Source organism: Gorilla gorilla, chromosome 5 (genome assembly GCF_029281585.2).
Source record: "Gorilla gorilla gorilla isolate KB3781 chromosome 5, NHGRI_mGorGor1-v2.1_pri, whole genome shotgun sequence".
NCBI classification, from domain to species: domain Eukaryota; kingdom Metazoa; phylum Chordata; class Mammalia; order Primates; family Hominidae; genus Gorilla; species Gorilla gorilla.
The window spans coordinates 60717182-60740735 of record NC_073229.2 but is presented as its reverse complement, the minus strand read 5'-3'; the positions used below and the strand labels follow the sequence as shown (position 1 = coordinate 60740735).

Here is a 23554-nt window from a genome sequence, read left to right as displayed (position 1 = left end):
TGAACCTGGAAGGTGGAGGTTGCAGTGAGCCAAGATCGTGCCACTGCACTTCCCTGGGCAACAGAATGAGACTCCATCTCAAAAAAAGAAAAAAGAAAAGAAAAGAAGAACAGGTGATATTTTAAATGTGGGACACATTATTTGGAATTGGCTGAAAAGACTAAATTCTTCATTCCTAAATGTGTGACTTGTTCGCAAAAAGACTTCATCTTGGGAATGTGGCTGTAACTGGACAAACTCCAAGTCCTATTTGAGGACACATTAAAATCCTGCAATTGTGAATTATGTAGATACAATAACTGCGAATGGGAGACATCCTGGTTGTTTGGTGTTTTTTATTTTTATTTTCTTTTTAGAGATGAGGGTCTCACTGTGTTGCTCAGGCTGGACTGGAACTCCTGGGCTCAAGTGATCCTCTCAAGTCACTTCCCAAGTAGCTGGGACTACAGGTGTGTACTGCACATGGCTTGTTTTGTTTTGATTCAGAACAGGCAGAAATTCATTTTTCCAGTGATGACTGCCAAATTCCAAACTCTAGTCCAAGCCATTGCATAAAAACTCTTCTCTGCTAATTGGATCTACCCCAGACTGAACATTGAAACACTTGAGTGGTGCTAGCAGATCCACCCACCCACTTGGATCTCCTAGCAGAATTATCAAAGCGGATCCTTTTTTGGACTTTTAAGAAAGTCCTGTTAGTTGTCAAATATGTCTCTATATCAGTGGGTCGTAACACTAATAATGGCGACATTACTATTAAGCGTAGTGTTATCAGTGAGTACTCCACTGATGTGTAAGAAGAGAGGTTCTCCTGAAAAGCCCTGAATTCACCACTACACACTCTATGCATGTAACAAAACGATACTTTTGCCCTATACATTTATACAAATAGAAAACTTAAAAAAAAAGAGAGGTTCTTTTTACCATTTCACACTTTATTAAAAGCAGGGTTTTGGCTGGGCACGGTGGCTCACGTCTGTAATCCCAGCACTTTGGGAGGCCAAGGCGGGCGGATCACGAGGTCAGGAGATCGAGACCATCCTGGCTAACATGGTGAAACTCTGTCTCTACTAAAAATACAAAAAATTAGCCGGGCGTGGTGGCAGGCGCCTGTAGTCCCAGCTACTCAGGAGGCTGAGGCAGGAGAATGGCGTGAACCCGGGAGGCGGAGCTTGCAGTGAGCCAAGATCGCACCACTGCACTCCAGCCTGGGCGACGGAGCGAGACTCTGTCTCATTAAAAAAAAAAAGCAGGGTTTTGTTTCTTTTTTTTTTTTTTTTGAGACAGGGTCTCAAAAAACAGGCTGGAGTGCAGTGGTGTGATCACAGATGCTCACTGCAGCCTCGACCTCCCAGGCTCAAGTGGTCCTCCCACCTCAGCCTGCTGAGTAGCTGGGATCACACATAGCTATTTTTTTTTTTTTTTTTTTTTTTTTAGTAGAGACGAGGTCTCACTATGTTGCCCAGGCTGGTCCCAAACTGCTGGGAATACAGGTATGAGCTACTGTTCCTGGCTGTTAAAAGCAGTTTTAGCCAGGCACAGTGGCTCACGCCTGTAATCCCAGCACTTTGGGAGGCTGAGGCAGGTGGATCACGAAGTCAGGAGTTCGAGACCAGCCTGGCCAATATGGTGAAACCCCGTCTCTACTAAAAAATACAAAAATTAGCCAGGCATGGTGGTGCGTGCCTGTAGGTCTCAGCTACTCGGGAGGCGGAGGTTGCAGAGAGCCTAGATCGTACTACTACACTCCAGCCTAAGTGACAGAGTGAGACTCCATCTCAAAAGAAAAAAAAAAAGGCGGTTTTAAGGAGTGCTAACCTCCAGTAAGATCTCTTCAGTACACACAGATCTGTTCACTGAGCTATTATTATTCAACATAAATATGATATGCTATTTCAGGCCCTGATAACAGGCTAAGCATTGCTTATTGAAACAGGTGACGTAGCACACGCCATTACATCTAAAACACCAAGACTGAGTTGGTGAGTCCAGGTTACCCTTGAACAACCTAGGGGTTAGAGGCCCTGACTCCCCACACAGTTGAAAATCCATGTGTAACTTTTTGTTTTTTGTTTTTTTTTTGAGACAGGGTCTTGCTGTTAACCAGGCTAGGGTGCAATGGCATGATCTCAGCTCACTGAAACCTCCGCCTCCTGTGCTCAAGTGATCCTCCCATCTCAGCCTCCCAAGTAGCTGAGACCACAGGAATGCACCACCATGCCTGGCTAATTTTTCTATTTTTTTGTAGAGATGGGGTTTCACCATGTTGCCCAGGCTGGTCTCAAACTCCTGAGTTCAAGCAATCTGGCTGCCTCAGCCTTTCAAAATGCTGGGACTACAGGCGTGACCCACTGTGCCTGGCCCCCATGTATAACTTCTGACTCCCCAAAAACTCGCTTACTAATAACCTACTATGGACCAGAACCCTTACCTATAACATAAAGTCGATAATACATATCTTTTTTTTTGAGAGACAGACCAAGTCTCACTCTGTTGCCCAGGCTGAAGTGCAGTGGTGTGATCTCGGCTTATTGCAGCCTCTGCCTGTCGGGTTCAAGCGATTCTTCTGCCTCAGCCTCCTGAGCAGCTGGGATTACAGGCGTGCACCAGCACATAGGCTAATTTTTGTATTTTTAGTAGAAATGGGGTTTCACCATGTTGGCCAGGCTAGTCTTGAACTCCTGACCTCAGGTGATCTGTCCGCCTCGGCTTCCCAAAGTGCTGGGATTACAGGGGTGAGCTACCATGCCAGGCCAATAACACATAGCTTGTATGCGTATTATATAGTGTAATCTTACATTAAAGCTATAGAGGCCAGGCGCAGTGGCTCACGCCTGTAATCCCAGCACTTTGGGAAGCTGAGGCGGGCGGATCACGAGGTCAGGAGATCGAGACCATCCTGGCTAACATGGTGAAACCCTGTCTCTACTAAAAATACAAAAAATTAGCGGGCGTGGTGGCAGGCGCCTGTAGTCCCAGCTACTCGGGAGGCTGAGGCAGGAGAATGGTGTGAACCCAGGAGGCGGAGCTTGCAGTGAGCCGAGATTGCACCACTGCACTCCAGCCTGGGAGACAGAGCAAGACTCCGTCTCAAAAAAAAAAAAAAAAAGCCAGATTGCCATTGACCCTCACACACACAACATGGAGCTGAACTACACACAACATGGAGCTGAACTATGTGGGCCCACATATATGTGGATTTTCTCCTGTCTCTGCCACCCCGAGACTTCAAAATCAGCTTATCCCAAGATGAGAAGGATGAAGACCTTAAGATGATCCACTTCCACTTAACGAACAGTAAATATATTTTTCTTATGACCTTCTTAGTAACATTTTTTCTGTAGCTTTTTTTTTTTTGAGACGGAGTCTCGCTCTGTCGCCCAGGCTGGAGTGCAGTAGTGCGATCTCGGCTCACCGCAAGGTCCGCCTCCTGGGTTCACACCTTTCTCCTGCCTCAGCCTCCGGAGCAGCTGGGAATACAGGCGCCCGCCACCACGCCCAGCTAATTTTTTTTTTTTTTTGTATTTTTAGTAGAGATGGAGTTTCACCGTGTTAGCCAGGATGATCTGGATCTCCCAACCTCGTGATCCACCCACCTCAGCCTCCCAAAGTGCTGGGATTACAGGCGTGAGCCACCATGCCCAGCCAATATGGCTTTTTAATGTCTTTTTTTTTTTCTTTCTTTTTTGGGCAATCTTTTCCACTTGGGGGCAGTTGGTGCTAATACATGTTGCTATTACCAGAGCTGGCAGTAGGGTCCATCTCATTGAAACAAGTGACTTAGCATGGACCCATATATCTGTCATAAAAAATAGGCTTTTCTTTCAAGGTCAAAAAATAAGGGGAATTTTGTTCATATTTGGGAACTATAGTGATGCAGGGCTGCGGTCAACATCTGGACAGCATAAGTCTCCACACTAGAGGGGAGTGTGGGGCTCCCATTCACAGGACAAACCCCATGGGTTTGTAGATTTATGATGATAATTTTCTGGCAGGCATTCAGTGAAGTGTCTTTTTCTAACAAATGTAATTAAAACAATTTTCTTTTTTTTTTTTTTGGAGACGGAGTCTCATTCTGTCACCCAGGCTGGAGTGCAGTGGCAGGAGGTTCAAGCAATTCTCCTGCCTCAGCCTCCCAAGTAGCTGGGATTACAGGCGCATGCCACCACACCAGGCTAATTTTTGTATTTTAGTAGAGACGGGGTTTCACCAAGTTGGCCAGGCTGGTCTCGAACTCCTGACCTCAGGTGATCCACCCGCCTCAGCCTCCCAAAGAGATGGGATTACAGGTGTGAGACCCCACACCCGGCAAAACAATTTTCTGACAGATGGAAGTTAAAGGTGTGAAGAGCACCTTTTTCTAACTTGCATAAAGATCTATGGAAATGCCACCCAGCAGTCTCAAAGTAAGGAGAGGAGCCTGCCTCCTAGGACCTGCCCTTTCAAATGAATATGGAAGCCCTGATGCAGCACTCGTGAGTTTTTACTGTCTGAGCATGTTTTGTTGTTGTTTTGTTTCAGACAGAGTCTTGCCTGTTGCCCAGGCTGGAGTGCAATGGCATGATCTCGGCTCACTGCAACCTCTGCCTCCTGGGTTCGAGTCATTCTTCTGCCTCAGCCTCCTGAATAGCTGGAATTACAGGCGTGAGCCACCATGCCTGGCTAATTTTTTGTATCTTTAGTAGAGACGGGGTTTCACCATATTGGCCAGGCTGGTCTCAAACTCCTGATCTCGTGATCCACCCACCTCGGGCTCCCAAAGTGCTGGTATTACAGGCGTGAGCCACCGTGCCTGGTCATCTGTGGTTCTTTTAATCATTGAACTGGAACAAACTGGCCTTGTGGTCTGTCCATCAGCCCTCGTGGTTCTAGTTGATGGAAGTCTTCAACAGAGATGGAGCCATTCTGCTGTTTGTGTTTCTGAGGACAAGACATTGACCCACTGTAAATTCACTGAAGTCCTGCCCCATCTTAGGGCAACACCCTGGGTTTATCTTGGTGAAGTGAGTTCTAGCTGCCTCCTCTTAAGGACCGTGAGAGATGTTTGCTAAGCATGCAGACTCCCAGGTCTCAACCCAGCAAGTCTGAGGCAAGCCCAGACATCTGTATGTTTAACAAGTGTTCTAGGTGACTCTCATGTCCAGGTGAGTTAAGTTTAGAATCTTGTTCTAATGAGGCTTCTGACAGGAGGACGGAAATCAGGTTAACTTGAGTGCAGGCAGTACCCTTACCTGATTATACTTGTGCCCTATAAATTTATACAAATAGAAAACTTTTAAAAACAGAGGTTCTTTTTATAATTTCACACTTTATTACGAGGTTTTTTGTTTCATTTTGTTTTTTGAGACAGGGTCTCAGTCTGTTACTCAGGCTGGAGTGCAGTGATGTGATCAGCCTAAGTCTCCACACTTAAGTGGAGTGCAAATGGGAGACATCCTGGTTGTTTTGGTGTTTTTTTTTTTTTTGTTTTTATTCGCTTTTTAGAGATGAGGGTCTCACTGTGTTGCTCAGGCTGGACTGGAACTCCTGGGCTCAAGTGATCCTCTCAAGCCACCTCCCAAGTAGCTGGGACTACAGGCATGCACTGCACATGGCTTGTGTTTTGATTCAGAACAGGTAGAAATTCATCTATATGAATTTCTGTATATCAGGTAGATTAATTTCTGCCTGTTCTGAATCAAAACAAAAACAAGCCATGGATGGGAAGGGGTATAGGAAAGTGGGAGGCAACGCCCAAGTTCGGAAAGGCTTGTGTGGTGGGGAGAAGAAAAGAAAATCCTGGGCTGGGCGCTGAGCCACACACCTGTAATTCCAAAACTTTGGGATGTCAAGGTGGGAGGACTGCTGGAGCCCAGAAGTGTGAGACCAGCCTGGGCAACACGGCAAAACCCCGTCTCTACCGAAAAAAAAAAAAAAAAAAAAAACTAGAAAAAATAGGCTGGGCGTGGTGGCTCATGCCTGTAATCCCAGCATTTTAGGAGGCCAAGGCGGGTGGATCAACTGAGGTCAGGAGTTTGAGACCAGCCTGACCAATATGGTGAAACCCTGTGTCTACTAAAAATTAGCCAGGCGTGGTGGCTCACGCCTGTAATCCCAGCACTTTGGGAGGCCGAGGCAAGCGGATCACGATATCAGGAGATCAAAACCATCCTGGCTAACACAGTGAAACCCCACCTCGTCTAAAAAAATATACATATATACAAAAAATTAGCTGGGCGTGGTGGCGGGCGCCTGTAGTCCCAGCTACTTGGGAGGCTGAGGCAGGAGAATGGTGCGAACCTGGGAGGTGGAGCTTGCAGTGAGCTGAGATTACGCCACTGCACTCCAGCCTGGGCGATAGAGCGAGATTCCATCTCAAAAAAAAAAAAAAAAGGAAAGAAAAAAACCCGGAAAGCCAGGTTTCCTGCATTCTGCCTTTCTAGGCAGGGCCAGAGTAAGCTGCTGCTGGGTGGGCTGGGTGAAAGCTAGTGAGTACGCAACAAGCCTGGCCCTTGGGAAGCAGTAACCACAGGTCAAAGAGCAAAGCAGTGACAACACTGCCTACCCTCAAGACTGGGCCAGGGCCTGGGATTGGGCCACTGGGCCAACACCTCAGTAAGGAGTTTTTTAATTTTTTTTTGAGATGGAGTATCCCTCTGTCGCCCAGGCTGGAGTGCAGTGGTGTGATCTTGGCTCACTGCAACCTCCACCTCCTGGGTTCAAGGATTCTCCTGCCTCAGCCTCCCAAGTAGCTGGTATTACAGGCATGCACCACCACGCCCACCTAATTTTGTATTTTTAGTAGAGACAGGGTTTCTCGATATTGGTCAGGCTGGTCTCGAACTCCTGACCTCAGGTGAACCGCCCATCTCGGCCTCCCAAAGTGCTGGGATTACAGCCATGAGCCACCACACCTGGCTTGGGGGTTAGATCTTTACCTTGTCCTACTTTAAAAATCAATGAGGCCAGGCATGGTGGCTCACACCTGTAATCCCAGCACTTTGGGAGGCCGAGATGGGAGGACTGCTTGAGTCCAGGAGTTTGAGACCAGCCCGGCCAACATGTGGAGACCCTGTTGCTACAAATTTTTTTTTTTTTTGGTTGCGGGGGATGGAGTCTCACTCTGTCACCCAGGCTGGAGTGCAGTGGTGCAATCTCGGCTCACTGCAACCTCCGCCTCTTGGTTTCAAGCAATTGTCCTGCCTCAGCCTCCCAAATAAGAGGCTGAAACCACACCAGGCCCAAAAAATAAATTAAAAATTAAAAAAATTATTGGCCGGGTACGGTGGCTCATACCTGTAATCCTAGCACTCTGAGAGGCCGAGGTGGGTGAATCATCTGAGGTGAGGAGTTCGAGACCAGCCTGGCCATCATGGTGAAACCCCGTCTCTATTAAAAATACAAAAATTAGCCAGACGTGGTTGTGTGTGGCTGTAATCCCAGCTACTCGGGAGGCTGAAGCAGGATAATCACTTGAACCCAGGAGGAAGAGGTTGCAGTGAGCCAAGATTGTGCCAGTGCACTCCAGCCTGGGTGACAGAGTGAGACTCTTGCAAACAAATAAAAAAGTATTTAAATAATTTTTTCTTTTTTTAGACGCATGGTCTCACTATGTTGCCTAGGCTAGTCTCGAACTCCTGGGTTCAAGCGATCCTCCAGCCTTGGTCTCCCAAAGTGCTGGGATTACAGGTGTGAGCCTCCACACCTGGTATACAAAAAATAAGATGTTTACATTAGCCAGGTACAGTGGTGCATACCTATGGTCCCAACTATTCAGGAGGATCACTTGAGCCTGAGAGGTTGAGGCTTGCAGTGAGTCATGATCACGCCACTGCACTCCAGCCTGAGTGACAAAGGGAGATCCTGTTCCAAAAAAGAAAGGTGGGGGAAAGGACCAGGCATGGTAGTTCCTGCCTGTAATCCCAGCACTTTGGGAGGCCAAAGCAGGTGGATCACTTGAGGTCAGGAGTTCGAGAACAGCCTGGCCAACATGGGGAAACCCCCTCTCTACTGAAAATACAAAAATTAGCTGGGTGTGGTGGCGGTTGCCTGTAATCCCAGCTACTTGGGAGGTTGAAGCAGAGAATCACTTGAACCCAGGAGGCGGAGGTTGCAGTGAGCTGAGATTGTGACACTGCACTCCAGCCTGGGCAACAGAGTGAGACTCTGTCTCAAAAAAAAAAAAAGACCCAAAACAAAACAAAAAAACAAAAAAAAATCAATGAAGCTCTGGGGACAGAAGTAAGCCAGGCCTTGAAGTGCTGTTAGTGATAGAATGGGGGAATCAGAGGGTGGCCACCAAATCCTAGACAGTTCAGGGGGCAGGAAACACATCCCTGTCCTGGGTACCAGCCCCTCCACCTCACCCCCAGCCATTTTCTATGCTCAGAACAAAGTCCAGGACAAGACCTGCATCTAGACTGTAATCTCACTGCTCACCAGCTCCTTTAACAGGGGGAACATCAGTCCTGGAGACGCAGAGGTGGAGGCTGGACCAAGACAGTATCATTTTCCCAGGACCTGGCGTCATCCTCAACAGCTTAAGGACAGACAGATTCCATTCTGTTCCACTCTCTATGGCCTTGGCTGCCCTAAACTGGTAGAGGGGGAGAGGCTGGGACCAGGCTATGAGGGGGCCCCTCACTCCCAGTTCAGCCCCCAGAGCCGCTGCAATGGACGCAGGGAGGCTTCAGCAATGTATCCCTCCTACCCACTGGGCCTAGCCTGGAAGTGTGAGGTAGAGTTGCAGTGTGGGTGCTCACGGGAGATCTGGTGCGGGCACAGCTCCCCCAGGACTTGCTGCCATTCTTTCCTTCCAATAAGCCACAGCTGCTTCCTATTCGCCTTTTAGGAATCTTGGTGGTGGTTAGGCCAGGCGCAGTGGCTCCCACCTGTAATCCCAACACTTTGGGAAGCCGAGGCAGATGGATCACGAGGCCAGGAGTTCAAAACTATCCTGGCCAAGATGGTGAAACCCTGTCTCTACTACAAATACAAAAAAATTAGCTGGGCGTGGTGGCAGGCGCCTGTAATCCCAGCTACTCGGGAGGCTAAGGCAGAGAATTGCTTGAACCCGGGAGGCAGACGATGCAGTGAGCCAAGATCGCACCACTGCCCTCCAGCCTGGGCAACAGAGTGAGATTCCGCCTCAAAAAAACAAAACAAAACAAAAAGAATCTTGGTGGTGGTGACAGGTTAAGGCCAAGAAACCAAACCAGTTCGATACAACTCACACTGTCAGTGCCAGGGGTTGGGGGAAGAGGCCCTGGCAGCTGTGGAGAGTGGAAGTACCATGGATTTGTAATCTGAACGCCAGTGTCTGCGTCCCAGCTATACCACTCCTTAACAGCAGGACCTTGACTCCAAGGTCACCTGACTCCAAGCATATCACTTGACTCTAGCCTGTTTTCTCCTCTACACAATGAGGTTAACAGCACACCTCACAAGAGTGTGGTAATAGTAAAAGTTAGAGCATACAATTTGAATACATACAATTGTCATCACTACTGTACCAATTGCCCCGATCCCTGCCTTCAGGACAAACTGGGAGGTGCCTCAGCTTCCCACCCCTTCTCCCTAGAGGCCAGCCTCTCTGCTCCTCCCTTGGCCCTGAGGAACATGGTGTGACCAGATGGTGTTGGGAACCGGGTGTCCTCCCAACTGCACTCCAGGTACGACAGCTAGGAACCTCAGAGTGATCAAGTGTGGTCGTCAGAGAACAAGGTTCAGGACCAACAGTCAAGGCCAGGTGGAAGTAGGAACAGGGGCGGGAGCTGGCCAGGTAAACACTGCATTTTACACAACAAATGGGAGGCCTTGGGAAGAGGAGCAGCAGGAGAGAGGGAGGGAGGGAACGGCAGCCAGGTGTCCAGGACACAAGGGGGCAGCGTAAGGTCAGTGCACTGCCCTGGGCCTCATCCTATGCCCATGCCTCCCCTCACCCCAAGACAACCCTGGGCCTTCCCAGCACTTGCTGCTCCCGAGAGTGGGTGGGTTTAGCCTTCCCCTCCTCAGCCCCACGGGCTGGAAGGCGAGGGGCAGGAAAGAACAAGAGGCTCCAGGGCACCTCTGAGGGCTGCAGAGGACTCAGAAATCAGAACCACAACATTTTTACTCTTTGGGCTCTGGGAAGGGCCAGGCAGAGTGCAAGGTGTCCACAGGAGGGGTAAGCAGAGAGGAGCTACAGGGGGCTGCAGTCCTAGTACCCTGTTGGGGAGGACTGAGGGATGGTGAGTTTGGTCTCTGGAGGGGGCTCCAGTCCTGGTGCCCAGTTCTGACACCTGCCCCTCCCTGAGTTCACATTGGAGTCCTTGCAGTCCTGAAACCACAAGGCCTGCCTGAACCCTGGGTCAGGAGAGAAACACCTGGGGAGGGGAAAGGACGGCGTGGGCTACCCATGACGGCTCTGAGTTCTTCCTGGGGCTTGTGTCTTTCCTTGGCAGAAGAGGGCACAGCCAAGGCAAGGAGGGGCTGAAGGCTGTGGGGCCATCCCGGCCTGCCAGAGCCATGCCCCTGACTCCTCAGCTTCAAAATCAGGGGTCTCAGGACAGAGGACGCTGGGTGGGCTCAGAGCTCATCAGGGGGGCTGTGTGTGAGAGGGGATGCCTTCTGGATGCCCTCATCCTCCTCGGGGCTGAGGTCTCCCTCAAGGCCACCCAGCTCCTTCCTTTGTTTGCTGCTGCTACTCCTGCCACCTGCTGCCTTGGCCCTGCTGCTCCTCTTCTTGGACTTCTTCCCTCCCAGGGCAGCTGTGTCTCCCTTCTTGCCGGACCACTGCTCTGCCAGGCAACCTAGGGTGTGGAGGAGAGAGACCCTCAACAGAAGTGCCTCAGGGCTGGGGTGCTGGGCAAGGAGCACTGAGCAGGGAGCCGTGGGAGTAGCAACTGGGACTGTGCTTGACATCAGCCTCCCTGCCTCCTGCCTCTCGCTGTGGCCACCAGGCCCCTCTGGGGGCATCTGACTTGTCTGCCCATCATTCTGCACCTGGTTTCAGTGACTCTTACTTTACCATGTCTTGCCAATCAAGCCTTCCGAGGGCAGAGATCCTACAATGCCCTCTGGTGCCCTCTGTTTCTCCTCCTACCCACCTCCCCCAAGGGAGAGCAAACAAATCATCCAGAGCCAGCCTGCCCTTGCTTCCCCAAACTCACTGGTGTCTTTTCCCTTCAGCACGTGGTTGGCGCAGAGGAATTCAGTCAGGTCTTCCTCCTGGTGGTTCCTGTACCAGTCCTCGATCACCTCCTCAAACTCTTCCACCAGCACATCACACTGTTAATCATAATACCTCATATTGGCAAAACCCCAGCACCTGACTCGCTCCTAGAGGAGCTCAGCTAAGCCTCGCAACTCACTGCAAGGTAGGCAGTGGCAGCGGTTCACCTAAGGAAACTGAGGCCAGAGAGGTGAAATGACCTGACCAAAGCCACCCCGGCCTGGGTGGACTTCCTCAGAGCAGACCCAATCCCCACCAGCCCCTCACTGGGCACAGCAACCCTTCCAAGGGCTGAAGGGCCTGTACCTGCTTCTTGAGGTCAGCCACCTCTGCAGAAGTCTCGTTCCACAGCTCATAGGGGATGTCCATCACCACCTTGACCCCTTTGTGTACCAGGTTGTGTAATGTCTCAAAGGTCTCTGACATGCCCTGGAAGAAGCGACCAGATATGAGAGGCGGAGCTCCCTTCTCTCCCTCCCACCCTCGTCTCCCAGTGGTGGCTAAGAACCCAGCTATAAGACCAATGCTCAACGCCCTCTAAGGATCCTCATCCTTTTTTTTTTGAGAAGGAGTCTCACTCTGTCGCCCAGGTTGGAGCGTCTCAGCTCACTGCAACCTCTGCCTCCCAGGTTCAAGCGATTTTCCTGCTTCAGCCTCCCAAGTAGCTGGGACTACAAAGGCGTGCCACCATACCCGGCTAATTTTTGTAGAGTTGGGGTTTTGTCATGTTGGTCAGGCTGGTCTCGAACTCCTAGCATCAAGTGTTCCACTCACCTCAGCCTCCCAAAGTGCTGAGATTACAGGCGTGAGCCACCGCACCTGGCCTCATCCTTGACCTGACCTTCCTCTTCCCTCTTTTAGGCCTGCTTCCCACAACCCCTGCACATATACCCCCTGATCTGCCTCTGCACACCTCATCGCTTCAAAAAGACCTGCGGCTGCCCTCAGGCCCTTTGGCTTTATGCTTCTTTTCCAGGAAATAGGTTTGTCTTAGCTCTTTCCCCTCACTATGGCTGGAGACACTCCCATATCATCCAGACCTGCTGTTCCGTTCTTCCTGGGTTGTGTCTTTCCTCAGTGGGAAAAAGGCATAGCTGAGGCAGGTAGACCCTTTATTCTGTAAAAACTATCTCTGCTAGCTGCCTAGGTCTTATCCCCAGAGAAAACATACTATCCGTTTCCTCTATTTTCCCAGAGATAACTCATACAAACACCAACATCTAAATATATCCTCCCCCCGCCTTTTTGCACAAGCAGTGGTATAGCATACACACTATTTTGCACTTGCCCTTTTTACTTATACCTTGAAGGGCTGGGTGCAGTGGCTCATGCCTGTTAATCCCAGCACTTTGAGAGGCCAAGGTGGGCTGATCACCTGAGGTCAGGAGTTCGAGACCCCCTGGCCAGCATGGTGAAACCCCGTTTCTACTAAAAAATACAAAAATTAGTCGGGCGTGGTGGTGGGTGCCTGTAATCCCAGCTACTCAGGAGGCTGAGGTGGGAGAATAGCTTGAATCTGGAAGGTGGAGGTTGCAATGAGCTGAGATCGCACCACTGCGCTCCAGCTTGGGCAACAGAGTGTGAGACTCTGTCTCCAAAACAAACAAACAAACAAAAACCTTGAAAATCAATTGAATTCAGTTCCTAAAGAGCCTCCCCATGTTTCGTTTCCAGCCGCATCCTAGTCCACCAAACGGCTGGATCAACGTATTTAATCCCCTATTGGTAGAGTTAGATTGTTTCTCATTTTTTTCCTGCTATGAAAAATAATTCTTAAACACTTTTTATTAAAGCAAACACAGATTTATTACTGAGTGCAAAATTCATACAAATTTCTGCTGCTTGAGACTATACCCTTAGGTATCCCAGGAGTTTATGAATGGTATCCTTTGCTAGAAGGAAACTTAGGTAGAAAAATGTGGGTGGCAACTATCTTACCCTGTGCCAGGCACTGAAGATGTAGAGAGTAAGAACTATGGGCCTTGTTGTAAGCAGCTCATTCTCCAGAGAGAAAAACACTCGTACACACACTGAGTACATGGGCCATCACAAGGGCACCCCAGCGGGGTTGTGGGAGGTGCTGTGTGGACCCAGAGGTGGGACTGGGCAGTCACTCCCCCCCAGGTGTCCTCTGACATCTCGCCTAAACCCCCACCTTTCTGCACATCCTGGATCTTGCTGAGTTCTCCCTGTTCTAGTGTCTTTAGGTTCCCACGGGGGCAGCAACTGTGGAGCATTTCTGCCTGTGTCTGAGATTGAAGCAGGACCCTCATGAACAGGCCCAGACCCTCATGCATGTGCCTGAAAAATGAGGCCACTCAAGAGGGGAGGAGCACAAACGGCAATCAAAGAATGGGAAGAGGCAATGAAGGAAGATCCCAGGTGGTCATCTTCAAATCACACTCACACCAGCAGACACACTAAGATACATGCAGGCCTGACCCCAGAGCGGATGAAGGACAATCCCGAATCCAACCTTGGCAAATCGGTTGCTGCCGGTCCTCTCCTTGTGCAGGCTATAATCCAGGAGCCTCTTGCAAATGGTCTCAGTGACTTCGATTAACCGCAAGTCCCTGCCAAGACAGGAGGATGAGAGGAACTGAGTTCCCCTCCTAGCCGCAGTGGGTTAGTGGTCTGTCCCTCCAGCCCTGTGCCCCAACACCTGCACATCTCACCAATGGGAAGTGACTCAGAGCTGGAAGGAAGATAGGTCATCTGGTCTGGGGGATCTGAAATGCTGGAACACAGACCAGAGAGACAAAATTTTAACAGCTCTAAGGGAAGGAATTTTTTATAAAGCTAAATGATTCAGTATTTAGATTTTTTGATAAAGCAAAATTATTAAATTTTGATAGTAAAATATCATTCTCTTTGAAAGGATGATCACAGCTGACAGAATTGGGTTTTTAAAAACTATATTTGTACCTAGCAAAATAAAAAGCTGGTAATCCTGTTACTAATGTTTTAAAAAATTGCACTGTGGCCGGGTGTGGTGGCTCACACCTGTAATCTCAGCACTTTGGGAGGCCAAGGCAGGCGGTTCATCTCAGGTCAGGAGTTCGAGACCAGCCTAACCAACATGGTGAAACTCCATCTCTACTAAAAAAATACAGAAAATTAGCTGGGCATGATGGCACATGCTTGTAATCCCAGCTACTTGGGAGGCTGAGGCAGGAAAATCTCTTGAACCCGGGAGGCAGAGGTTGCGGTGAGCGAAGATCATGCCATTGCACTCCAGCCTGGGCAACAAGAGTGAAACTCCGTCTCAAAAAAAACTTGCATTGGTCTGTGAAATCCAAGCGTCTGAGAATCAATGATATAGTCCAACAGTCTTGCTTTTAGAGATGAGAAATCTGCTGAAGCATAAAGAAGTTAAGGGATTTATGCACGTCACCCAATTAGCTGGGGACAGAATCAGTGGGCAAACTCAGGTCTTGGTTACAAATGATGCCCTTGTAGGGGGTTTGCCTAGCTGGGAGAAGGGAACTCCAAACCCCTGAAGCCTCCAGCAGCAACGCAGGCCAGGCCAGTGAGTCCCCATTCACTTACGACTTGGTGTATTTGACTCCAGAGGCCTTCTGGTCCAGGATGCCATAGCCCGTGCCAATCACCTCCTTGGTCTTGCCGGTTTCCTCAAAGGCTGACTTCAGCTCCACAGCAACATATTTACACACTGGGGGAGGGAGGTAGCACAGCCCACTGAGTGCACATGAGTCTAATGGGAGGCCAGCTCCCAGCAAAACAGATCCAGGTGGGCATCCTTTCCTAGACTGGAGGACCAAAATCAGCACTCAAGGCAGGGAAGGAGTTAGAACCTGTGGAAGCTAAAGCAACTCCATCTTGGATGCTAATGTGCCATGTTGACTTCTGATTAACCCCAGTTCCAGGAATGCCTCTAGGATTTCTATTTTATCTACTGTTTCTTGTGTAAGAGCATGTACTTACTGTAAATCCTGCCCTTAAGCAATTGTTCTTTGTATCCCTTTTTTTTTTTTGAGATGGAGTTTCACTCTTGTTGCCCAGGCTAGAGTACAATGATGAGATCTCAGCTCCTGGGTTCAAGTGATTCTCCTGCATCAGCCTCCCAAGTAGCTGGGATTACAGGCATGCACCACCATGCACGGCTAATTCTGTATTTTTAGTAGAGACAGGTTTCATCTTGTTGGGTAGGCTGGTCTCGAACTCCTGACCTCAAGCGATCCGCCCACCTCGGCCTCACAAAGTGCTGGGATTACAGGCGTGAGCCACCACGCCAGGGTCTATCATTTTACTTTCTAAAATTGCATACATACAGAAAAGCTGAAAGAACACAATGAATACCTTCCACTTGTATTCAACAGTTGTTAATAGTTTGCCACACTCTCTCCAATATATAATATATAATATCTCAACAACATATACATTTCTTTTGCTACACCATCTTGAAAGTAAGTGGCAAACATGACCTTTTGAGGTAAATATATCATCATGTATCTCCTGAGAAAAAAGACCTCCTCCTACATAACCATAGAACAATTATGATACTTGGAAAATTAACAATTCCAACATCACCCAGTAGTCCATATTCAAATTTCCTTAATTGTCCCCAAAACATCTTTTATGGTTGTTAGATTACTTGATTTCATATGTGTTCCAACATCAGCTCTATTTCTACCAAGTTAATTTGCTCCATGCCCTCCAGAGAGCTCTTGTTCCTACTGTCTCCGCACATTTATTTCCTCATTTCCTCTTACCCTTCCTCAAATAGGTATTAGGCAACTCCTACGTGTCAGCCTGGGGATACAGAGATGAAAACAAGGTCCCCTCCCTTCCAGATACTCAGTCTAATGGAGCAGATAAAGGTGTAGACAAATAACTACCACTGTATAGAGTGCTACAGTGCTACCACCGAGGATGTGAAGTGCCTGAGGCCCTAGGAAAATACTTAATGCCTTGTAAGGGCTTCTCTGCCCATCCTGCCCACCTCGCATTATAAGCCTCTCCCCCAGGAAGCCATTCTGCACTAATGCCAATTGCTCTAGATTTCACTCTGGGCCTCTGCAGGATCCATGCTCTCCCTAAGGACCCTCAGTCATTTGATGTGTCTCTCCACATAGACCACAAGGGTCCCCAAAATGTGCATTATGTATTAGATTTTTTCATATTTCCTTAGCCTGGGACTTGATATATGCTGGACGCTTGATAAATCTTGTTGATAGAGACCGTCTTCTGATGCCTCTGAATGGAATACCAGTCTGAAGGCTAAATGCCATCAGCAGTTTTAACACTGACAGCACAGTCTGCTAGAATACCAATTTACCACAAAAATAAATACATCCCCTGGAGGCCTGCTTGGTGAAATTAATCAATGGCTTGGAGAATTTGAAACACATAAAAATTCCAAATAATAAGCTGGTGATCTTCAAGTCTGCAATGAACTGGCGATGTCTCACCTCCCCAGCTCTCCATCCAGGACCATCTGGGCTCCCTCCCCTCTTCTGTCCTGTACTCTGTGCAGGCACATCATTTTTCTAGCACCACTTGCCCCTCCTCCCACGCCCTCCCCAGGAGTGGGGAAAGGGGAGGTTTGGAACATCCTTTCTCTCTCATACCCATCAACCACAGCCTTGCTTTCCAGCTCTTCCAAACATTACCTCTTCAAGACCTCCTCTGCGGATCCCACCCAGAACCAGACTCAGAGGAGATTCATGGCACAGACACCAGACCCTCACTGACATCCACCCACTCTTTTTTTCCGGGCAGGTTCTCCTTCCTCTGTGCCAAGGCCTGTTCCACTCAGGCTACTGAGCCAGGAGGCAGGCTTGGTGGGCTAGACACAGTCAGCATTTAATAACAAAGGTGTAATAATAATACAAACAAATATACTATTAAGATGAACCTAACGGTTGTAGTTTGCCAAGCCATCCTGTGACTGCAAATCCCTTTTCAATTAATCTTCATCAGTTACCAAATGAGGGAGACTAGAATGATCTCTAGATATAGAGATATAGAGATCCTGGGCATCTCTGTGCTTCCGTGAGTCTGTGAATGTTGCCTAAGGAGAATAAATGTGAGCTCCTTAGGCTATGAGAATAATAAGAGGGAGAGTATGGGCTCTTTGATATCAGAATAAGACAGAATACAGGCTGGGCACGGAGGCTCATGCCTGTAATCCCAGCAATTTGGAAGGCTGAGGCGGGAGGATCACCTGAGGTCAGGAGTTCAAGACCAACCTGGCCAACATGGTGAAACCCAGTCTCTACAAAAATACAAAAATTACCCGGGCATGATGGCAGGTGCCTGTAATCCCAGCTATTCAGGAGGTTGAGGCAGGAGAATCACTTGAACCCTGGAGGCAGAGGTTGCAGCGAGCCAAGGTTGCACCATTGCACTCCAGCCTGGGCAACAGAGCAAGACTCCGTCTCAAAAAAAAAAAAAAAATAATAATAATAATAATAAGACAGAAAACAAAGAGAAGAGGAAGCGAAACGCTGAAAGGCTATCAGTTAGCTGGGCTGGGTGCAGTGGCTCACGCCTGTAATCCCAGCACTTTGGGAGGCTAAGGTGGGCGGATCACCCGAGTTCAGGAGTTCGAGACCAGCCTGGCCAACATGGTGAAAACCCATCTCTACTAAAAATAGCCGGGAGTGGTGGCACACACCTGTAGTCCCACCTACTCGGGAGGCTGAGGTAGAAGAATCCTTGAACCTGGGGGACGGAGGTTGCAGCGAGTCAAGGTCGCACCACTGCACTCCAGACTGGGCGACAGAGCAAGACTCCGTCTCAAAAAAAAAAAAGGCCAGGCACGGTGGCTCATGCCTGTAATCCCAATACTTTGTGAGGCCGAGGAGGGTGGGTCACCGGAGGTTGCGGTGAGCCGAGATCGCGCCACTGCATTCCAGCCTGGGCAATAAGAGCGAAACTCCATCTCAAAAAAAAAAAAAAAAAAAGCTATCAGGACTAGAGGAAGAGCGAAAAGTGAAAGGGCGGCCAGGAGCAAAGGCTCACGCCCATAAGCCCAGCACTGTGGGAGCCCAAGGCAGGTGGATCACTTGAGGTCAGGAGTTCAAGACCAGCCTGACCAATATGATGAAATCCCATCTCTACTAAAAACACAAAAATTAGCTGGGCATGGTGGCATGCGCCTGTAATCCCAGCTACTCAGGAGGCTGAGACAGGAAAATCGTTTGAACATAGGAGGCAGAGGTTGCAATAAGCCGAGATCTCGCCACTGCACTCCAGCCTGGGCAACAGAGCCAGACTGTCTCATAAAAAAAAAAAAGAAAAGAAAAAAAGAAAAGAAAGTACGGGGGGAAGGCACAGGCTTGAACTCATACTGGGTGCCCTACCAGTGAAGTCGGCTTATCTCTAAAGCATCCTTTTAATCTCTCTAATGGAAGGATTATGTGTCCCAAACTTACCCCAAACCCACTTTCCAGTGTTTAGGGAACATCTGGCCTGATGTAGGCTTTCAATTCAGATGAGAGATTCACAGCCAACTTTCTGGGGGCCCTGGGGTTACGGGGCTGGGAAGGCAGGCATGACTGTAAGGTCTGGGGAGAAAACTAAGGGACGGAGTTGAGGAAAAAGAAATAGGTCCTTTATAGTCCTGGCTCGCTGGTAGCTCCCTCTCTCTCTGTAGTTCCTCAACGCCTATGTCTTTGGGACTCACCTTTTCTCCAAAGTCCTAAAATCTTCTTTCAAGTTCCCCATAGGCTCTATTGTTCCCCCAAAGGGCTCCTCAGATCCAGATCCTCCTCCTCACACACACCCACAGTCTCCCATTTAATCATCTGTATTCTCAAAACATTTATTGAGTGCCTACCAGACACTGTGTGAATACGTATCTAAGACAAAATTCCTGCCTTCGAGGAGTTGTTAGTGGGTGCAACAGACAACTACACAGATTGGGTTGCAGTGAGGGCAAAAGGGGAAAGTCTTAGGTTTTTTTCCCCCAAGATGAGTCATCTGGAGCTTTTCAGTTCCTCAAACTCGTTCTTAGCTTCTCAGCCGGCAGGCCTCTGCCTCTGTAGTTTCCTGAGTGGGCCCCTCTCTTTCCACTTCTCTTCACGCGGCTAACTCCTAATGCCTCTTCGTGCTTCCTGTATGAAGCCCTCTTTGACTCCCCTCTGCACACAGCCTTCGCCCACCCCCTCCCCCACTCCAGGCTGGACCAGATGCTCCTCGTCCGGCCCCCAAAAGGAAGCTCTGTACCTCCCCTATCATGGCATCTACTACTCTGAATTATCATTGCTTGTTTCTACCAATGTGTGAACTCCAGGGGTACCGGGACCAGATCTCTCGTCCGCCGCAGCGTCCCGGCGCACAGCATGTTCAAGGAAGGAAGATACCCTGCAAAGCTCGGAACCTTGCAACCCCCGACGCTGCTCCGCAAGCACCACCGCTGGAGCCAGCCCCTCCGGCAGGATACGCCCCACGGGCCCCGCCTCCTCACCTTCGCATTTGCTGGGCAGGCGAACCCAGTCGTTCTCCTCAGCTCCGGCCTGGCTCGGGCCCAGCTCCGGGGCCGGCAGCAGCAGCAGCAGCAGCAGCAGCAAGGGAAGAAGCAGAAGACAGCGGGACGCGGGCTCAGGCAAAGATTCCATGGCCCGGCCGGGCCCGGACCCTAAAGGACCGGGCGGTTCCTCCTCCCGCGGCGCGCGCGGAGCAGTTTCCCCTCGCCGCTTCCGGGACTGCACACGTGCCTCCGAGCAACCACGACAACAGCGAGCCTCCCGCCCGCCCTCCTCTCGCAGCCGCAGCCCGCCTTCAAAGCGGACCAAGGCCCGCGGACGGCGCAGCCAATAGGCTTTCTGGGGTTTGCTCTCTAGCTAATGGGAGGACTATCTTTTTACGCCCTTGGCCAGTAAGAGAGCAGATGGTGGCCTCACCGACCTATGGCAACGTCCTTTCCCACCCCCTAACGGAGGCTCTGGGAGAGAGAGGATGCAGGACCAGGACCCGAGGAGAAGAAGCCTGCGTCTGGGCCTGGGTGGGACGGATTCAGGCGCGCAGGTGCTGGAAGATGTGGGGAAGGGCGTCTTCGCGGCTTTCTCCGCCTCCTCGAACGTCACTTCCCTCCTGGGGTCCTAATGCCGCAAGTCCTTACTGAACATCTGTTTTTAAATTTTATTATTGGTACTGTGGTTGTTATAGCCGGGCACTCTTGTAGGCGCTTAAAGTGCAAGCAGGACGACTCAAACTGTCCCCAGCCTTCACACTTTCTTAGTACCCAGTAGATTTGTCCTAGTGAGAACTAGAACAAATGACTTCCTCTCTGAGCCTGTTTCTATTTGTATGACGACAAAGTGATCCTCCTAGCTGCTGTGGGAGCTTGCCTGTTGTTGGGAAGCTCAAATAGGTTAATAGAATTAAAGCTTATCGAGCAGATTGTAAAAAGTTCAGGCATTAATTTTCTTTTTGTATGTAATCCCAGCCCCTTTTACTGCCCTATTATTTATTTCTTGATTCTGAGCTCTCAGAAGGCAGAAATTTAGCCGATTAACGATTGTCTCTCCCTTCCGCTTCCCCAGCAACAACAGGGTGCCTGGCACAAGGAGATACTCAGTAAAACTCTCATCTGCTGTGTCATTAAGGGGAACACTTAATGGATCACGCCTGTAATCCCAGCACTTTGGGAGGCCGAGGCAGGAGGATCACCTGAGCCCAGGAGTTGGAGACCAGCTTGGGCAACAGAGTGAGACCCTGTCTCAACAAAGAAGAAGAAGAAGAAGAAGAAGAAGAAGAAGAAAAAGGCCAGGCGCCGTGGCTTATGTCTGTAATCCCAGCACTTTGGGAGGCCAAGAAGGGAGAACTGCTTGAGGCCAGGAGTTGGAGACCAGCCTGGTCAACATAGCGAGACCCCCCCCCCCGCCAATCTCAAAAATAAATAAACAAATCAAAATAAAAAATAAAGAGGAGGCCGGGCTTGGTGGCTCACGCCTATAATTCCAGCACTTTGGGAGGCCGAGGTAGGTGGATCACGAGGTCAGGAGTTCAAGACCAGCCTGGCCAAGATGCTGAAACCCCATCTCTACTAAAGATACAAAAAATTAGCCGGGCGTGGTGGCACACGCCTGTAATCCCAGCTACTCGGGAGGTGGAGGCAGGAGAATTGCTTGAACCTGGGAGATGGAGGTTGCAGTGAGCCGAGATCACGCCATTGCACTCCAGCCTGGGCGACAGGGCGAGACTCCGTCTCAAAAATAATAAATGCCGGGCGCGATGGTTCATGCCTGTAATTCCAGCACTTTGGGAGGCCAAGGCGGGCAGATCACAAGGTCAGGATTCGAGACCAGCCTGGCCAATATGGTGAAACCGTGTCTCTACTAAAAATACAAAAAAAAATAGCCGTGGTGGTGGGTGCCTGTAGTCCCAGCTACTTGGGAGGCTGAGGCGGGAGAATTGCTTGAACCCTGGAGGTAGAGGTTGCAGTGAGCCGAGATCACGCCACTGCACTCCAGCCTGGCGACAGAGCGAGACTCCATCTCAAAAAATAAAAATAAACAAATAAAAATAAAGAGGAGCACTCTTGGTTTTGAGGTCTTCTTTAGGCTGCCCCTGAACTCAGTGTCCTACAGACGCACACAGACCAAAGTTGCTTCTCTGGGAAGTTGTCTGCAAATTGGCCATGAAACCCTGTTCCCTGATACCTTCTTGTTTCCTTCCTAGAAGTTGGATATTTATGCTATTTTATGAAGACTTCAGAGCACTGAGGCCCAGGCCTTGCCACTTTCTGACTTTAGTTTCTTGTCCAAAACTGTGTTGGTAACAAAGCACTTTGGATAGGCAGGGGCTGTGGCATGTGGAATTCTGCAGTGTACAAGATCAGGACACCCTCCTAAGGTCCTCCATGTTTTCTAGGCTTGATAAGACTTAGGTTGGCTCAAGCTGGGCACGGTGGCTCACACTTATAATTCCAGCACTTCGGGAGGCCAAGGCAGGCGGATCACTTGAGGTCAGAAGTTCAAGACCAGCCTGGCCAATGTGGTGAAACCCTGTCTCTACCAAAAAATACAAAAATGAGCCAGGCATGGTGGCGTGTGCCTGTAGTCCCAGCTACTTGAGAGGCTGAGGTGGGAGAATTGCTGGAACCTGGGAGACAGAGATTGCAGTGAGTTGAGATCGCACCACTGCACTCCACCCTGGGGGACAGAGTGAGACCCTGTCTCAAAAAATAAAATAATAAAATAAAATATAAAATAAAATAAAATAAAATAAAATAAAATACTTGGGTAGGCTCAGAGCTTGGCCACGGCCCTTGATTCACCTTGGCTCAGAAGCCCTCCTGGGAAATAAGATTAAGCCAGCCTGACAGTGGAGATTGAGAAGCCTGGGCTCAGCATCTGGCCGGACAGCTGGGAAGGGATAGTGGCCAGAGAAAGTCTGAGGCTATAGTTGGGCCCCTGCCCACACCCTCCCTCAGTCTGTGTGTCAGGGAAGGCATGCCTTGTGGGGATGGTGGACAGATTCATCCGTAGAAGCTATGGGACCCTCCCACCCCCAGCCACCAGCACCCAAGAATCCCCAAAACAAGTGGGAGAATCTCCTTTCAGGCTGGTGAGAGATGAGCAGTGGAGGAGGCAGTGAGAGTTTTTATGGAACAGTAACTGAGAGAGCACAGAGGCTCAGGGAAGCTGAGGGTGTCCTTGAAACCATGTGTTGGGGTGGTGGGGCATAGTTCCCCATCCCCTCCCTGGGGGAAGGAAGACTAAAGTTGATCCAGCAGAATATCCTATGGGGCCCAAGGGACAGGTGGATTTACATGACAGCACCCAGAGTCTCTTGGAGTGATTACTAGCGGAGAACCCTTGGGAAAGTCTGGATTTCCTGCCAGCGCTGGGCAAGCAGGGGACGCACACGTTATGCTCTGCTGTGGAAGCCTCATACTTGATCAATACAAGAATCTTCTTTATGTAACAACCAGACCAAAAAAGCCAAACCTCTTTAGTACCTGGCTCAGGGTTGATACTTAAAGAATATTTGTCAAATGAATAATGACTCTTAATTGATTAATAAACTGTAAGTTTGGAATTAATATCTCATACTCTTGTTATTGAAAACGATCCTGTTCCCCAGAAACCCTGGCCCTGTTCACCTCTGTACAAGAGTTCACATCAGACCCACCACCCACCTTCCTGGGTTCCTGGGCTCTCTGCCCTGACCTCTCACAGAGGTTGGGCCAGGGTGAGGAGAAGAGGGGGCCTCCCCCCTTGCTGTGGGGGGAGGAGACAGCCGCCTTCCCAGCCACCAGTCCCACTCTGCAGTTCCCAAGTTCTGTCTCAGGAAGCCCTCTTCCTCAAGGGAGCTTTCCTGGATTTTTCCTACTTCTAACTCTGCCAAATTCCTTCCTCCCAGGATAGACATGAATTCAAACATTTTTCA

At 49.6% G+C, this 23554-nt stretch overlaps 1 protein-coding gene across 3 annotated transcripts; it reads right to left on the bottom strand.

Moving 5' to 3' along the window:
- Positions 1-10072: 10072 nt before the first annotated feature.
- CNPY3 (canopy FGF signaling regulator 3) lies at positions 10073-20240 on the bottom strand. Of its 3 annotated transcripts, XM_004044032.5 has the most exons (6): positions 19626-20240; positions 14741-14864; positions 13668-13764; positions 11498-11620; positions 11130-11247; positions 10073-10769 (listed from the first exon to the last, which is right to left on the bottom strand). In XM_004044032.5, the coding sequence occupies exons 1-6, from the start codon at positions 19774-19776 to the stop codon at positions 10546-10548; spliced, it is 837 nt and encodes a 278-aa protein (XP_004044080.1). In that variant the 5' UTR covers positions 19777-20240; the 3' UTR covers positions 10073-10545. The 3 variants fall into 3 exon arrangements, 2 of the variants coding, with proteins under 2 accessions (XP_004044080.1, XP_018885019.1); XM_019029474.4 differs by lacking the exon at positions 14741-14864 and having other exon boundaries at positions 19626-20220; XR_010134076.1 differs by lacking the exons at positions 10073-10769; positions 11130-11247 and adding an exon at positions 13867-13928 and having other exon boundaries at positions 19626-20223.
- Positions 20241-23554: the final 3314 nt, after the last annotated feature.

Excerpts from the sequence above, each read along its gene's own strand:
- CNPY3 (XM_004044032.5), bottom strand. The coding sequence starts at position 19,776 with ATGGAATCTTTGCCTGAGCCCGCGTCCCGCTGTCTTCTGCTTCTTCCC. Across the intron at positions 13,765-14,740 it reads GGAGTCAAATACACCAAGTC|GGACTTGCGGTTAATCGAAG; the intron begins GTAAGTGAATGG and ends CTGTCTTGGCAG. Across the intron at positions 11,621-13,667 it reads GCAGCAACCGATTTGCCAAG|GGCATGTCAGAGACCTTTGA; the intron begins GTTGGATTCGGG and ends CGCTTCTTCCAG.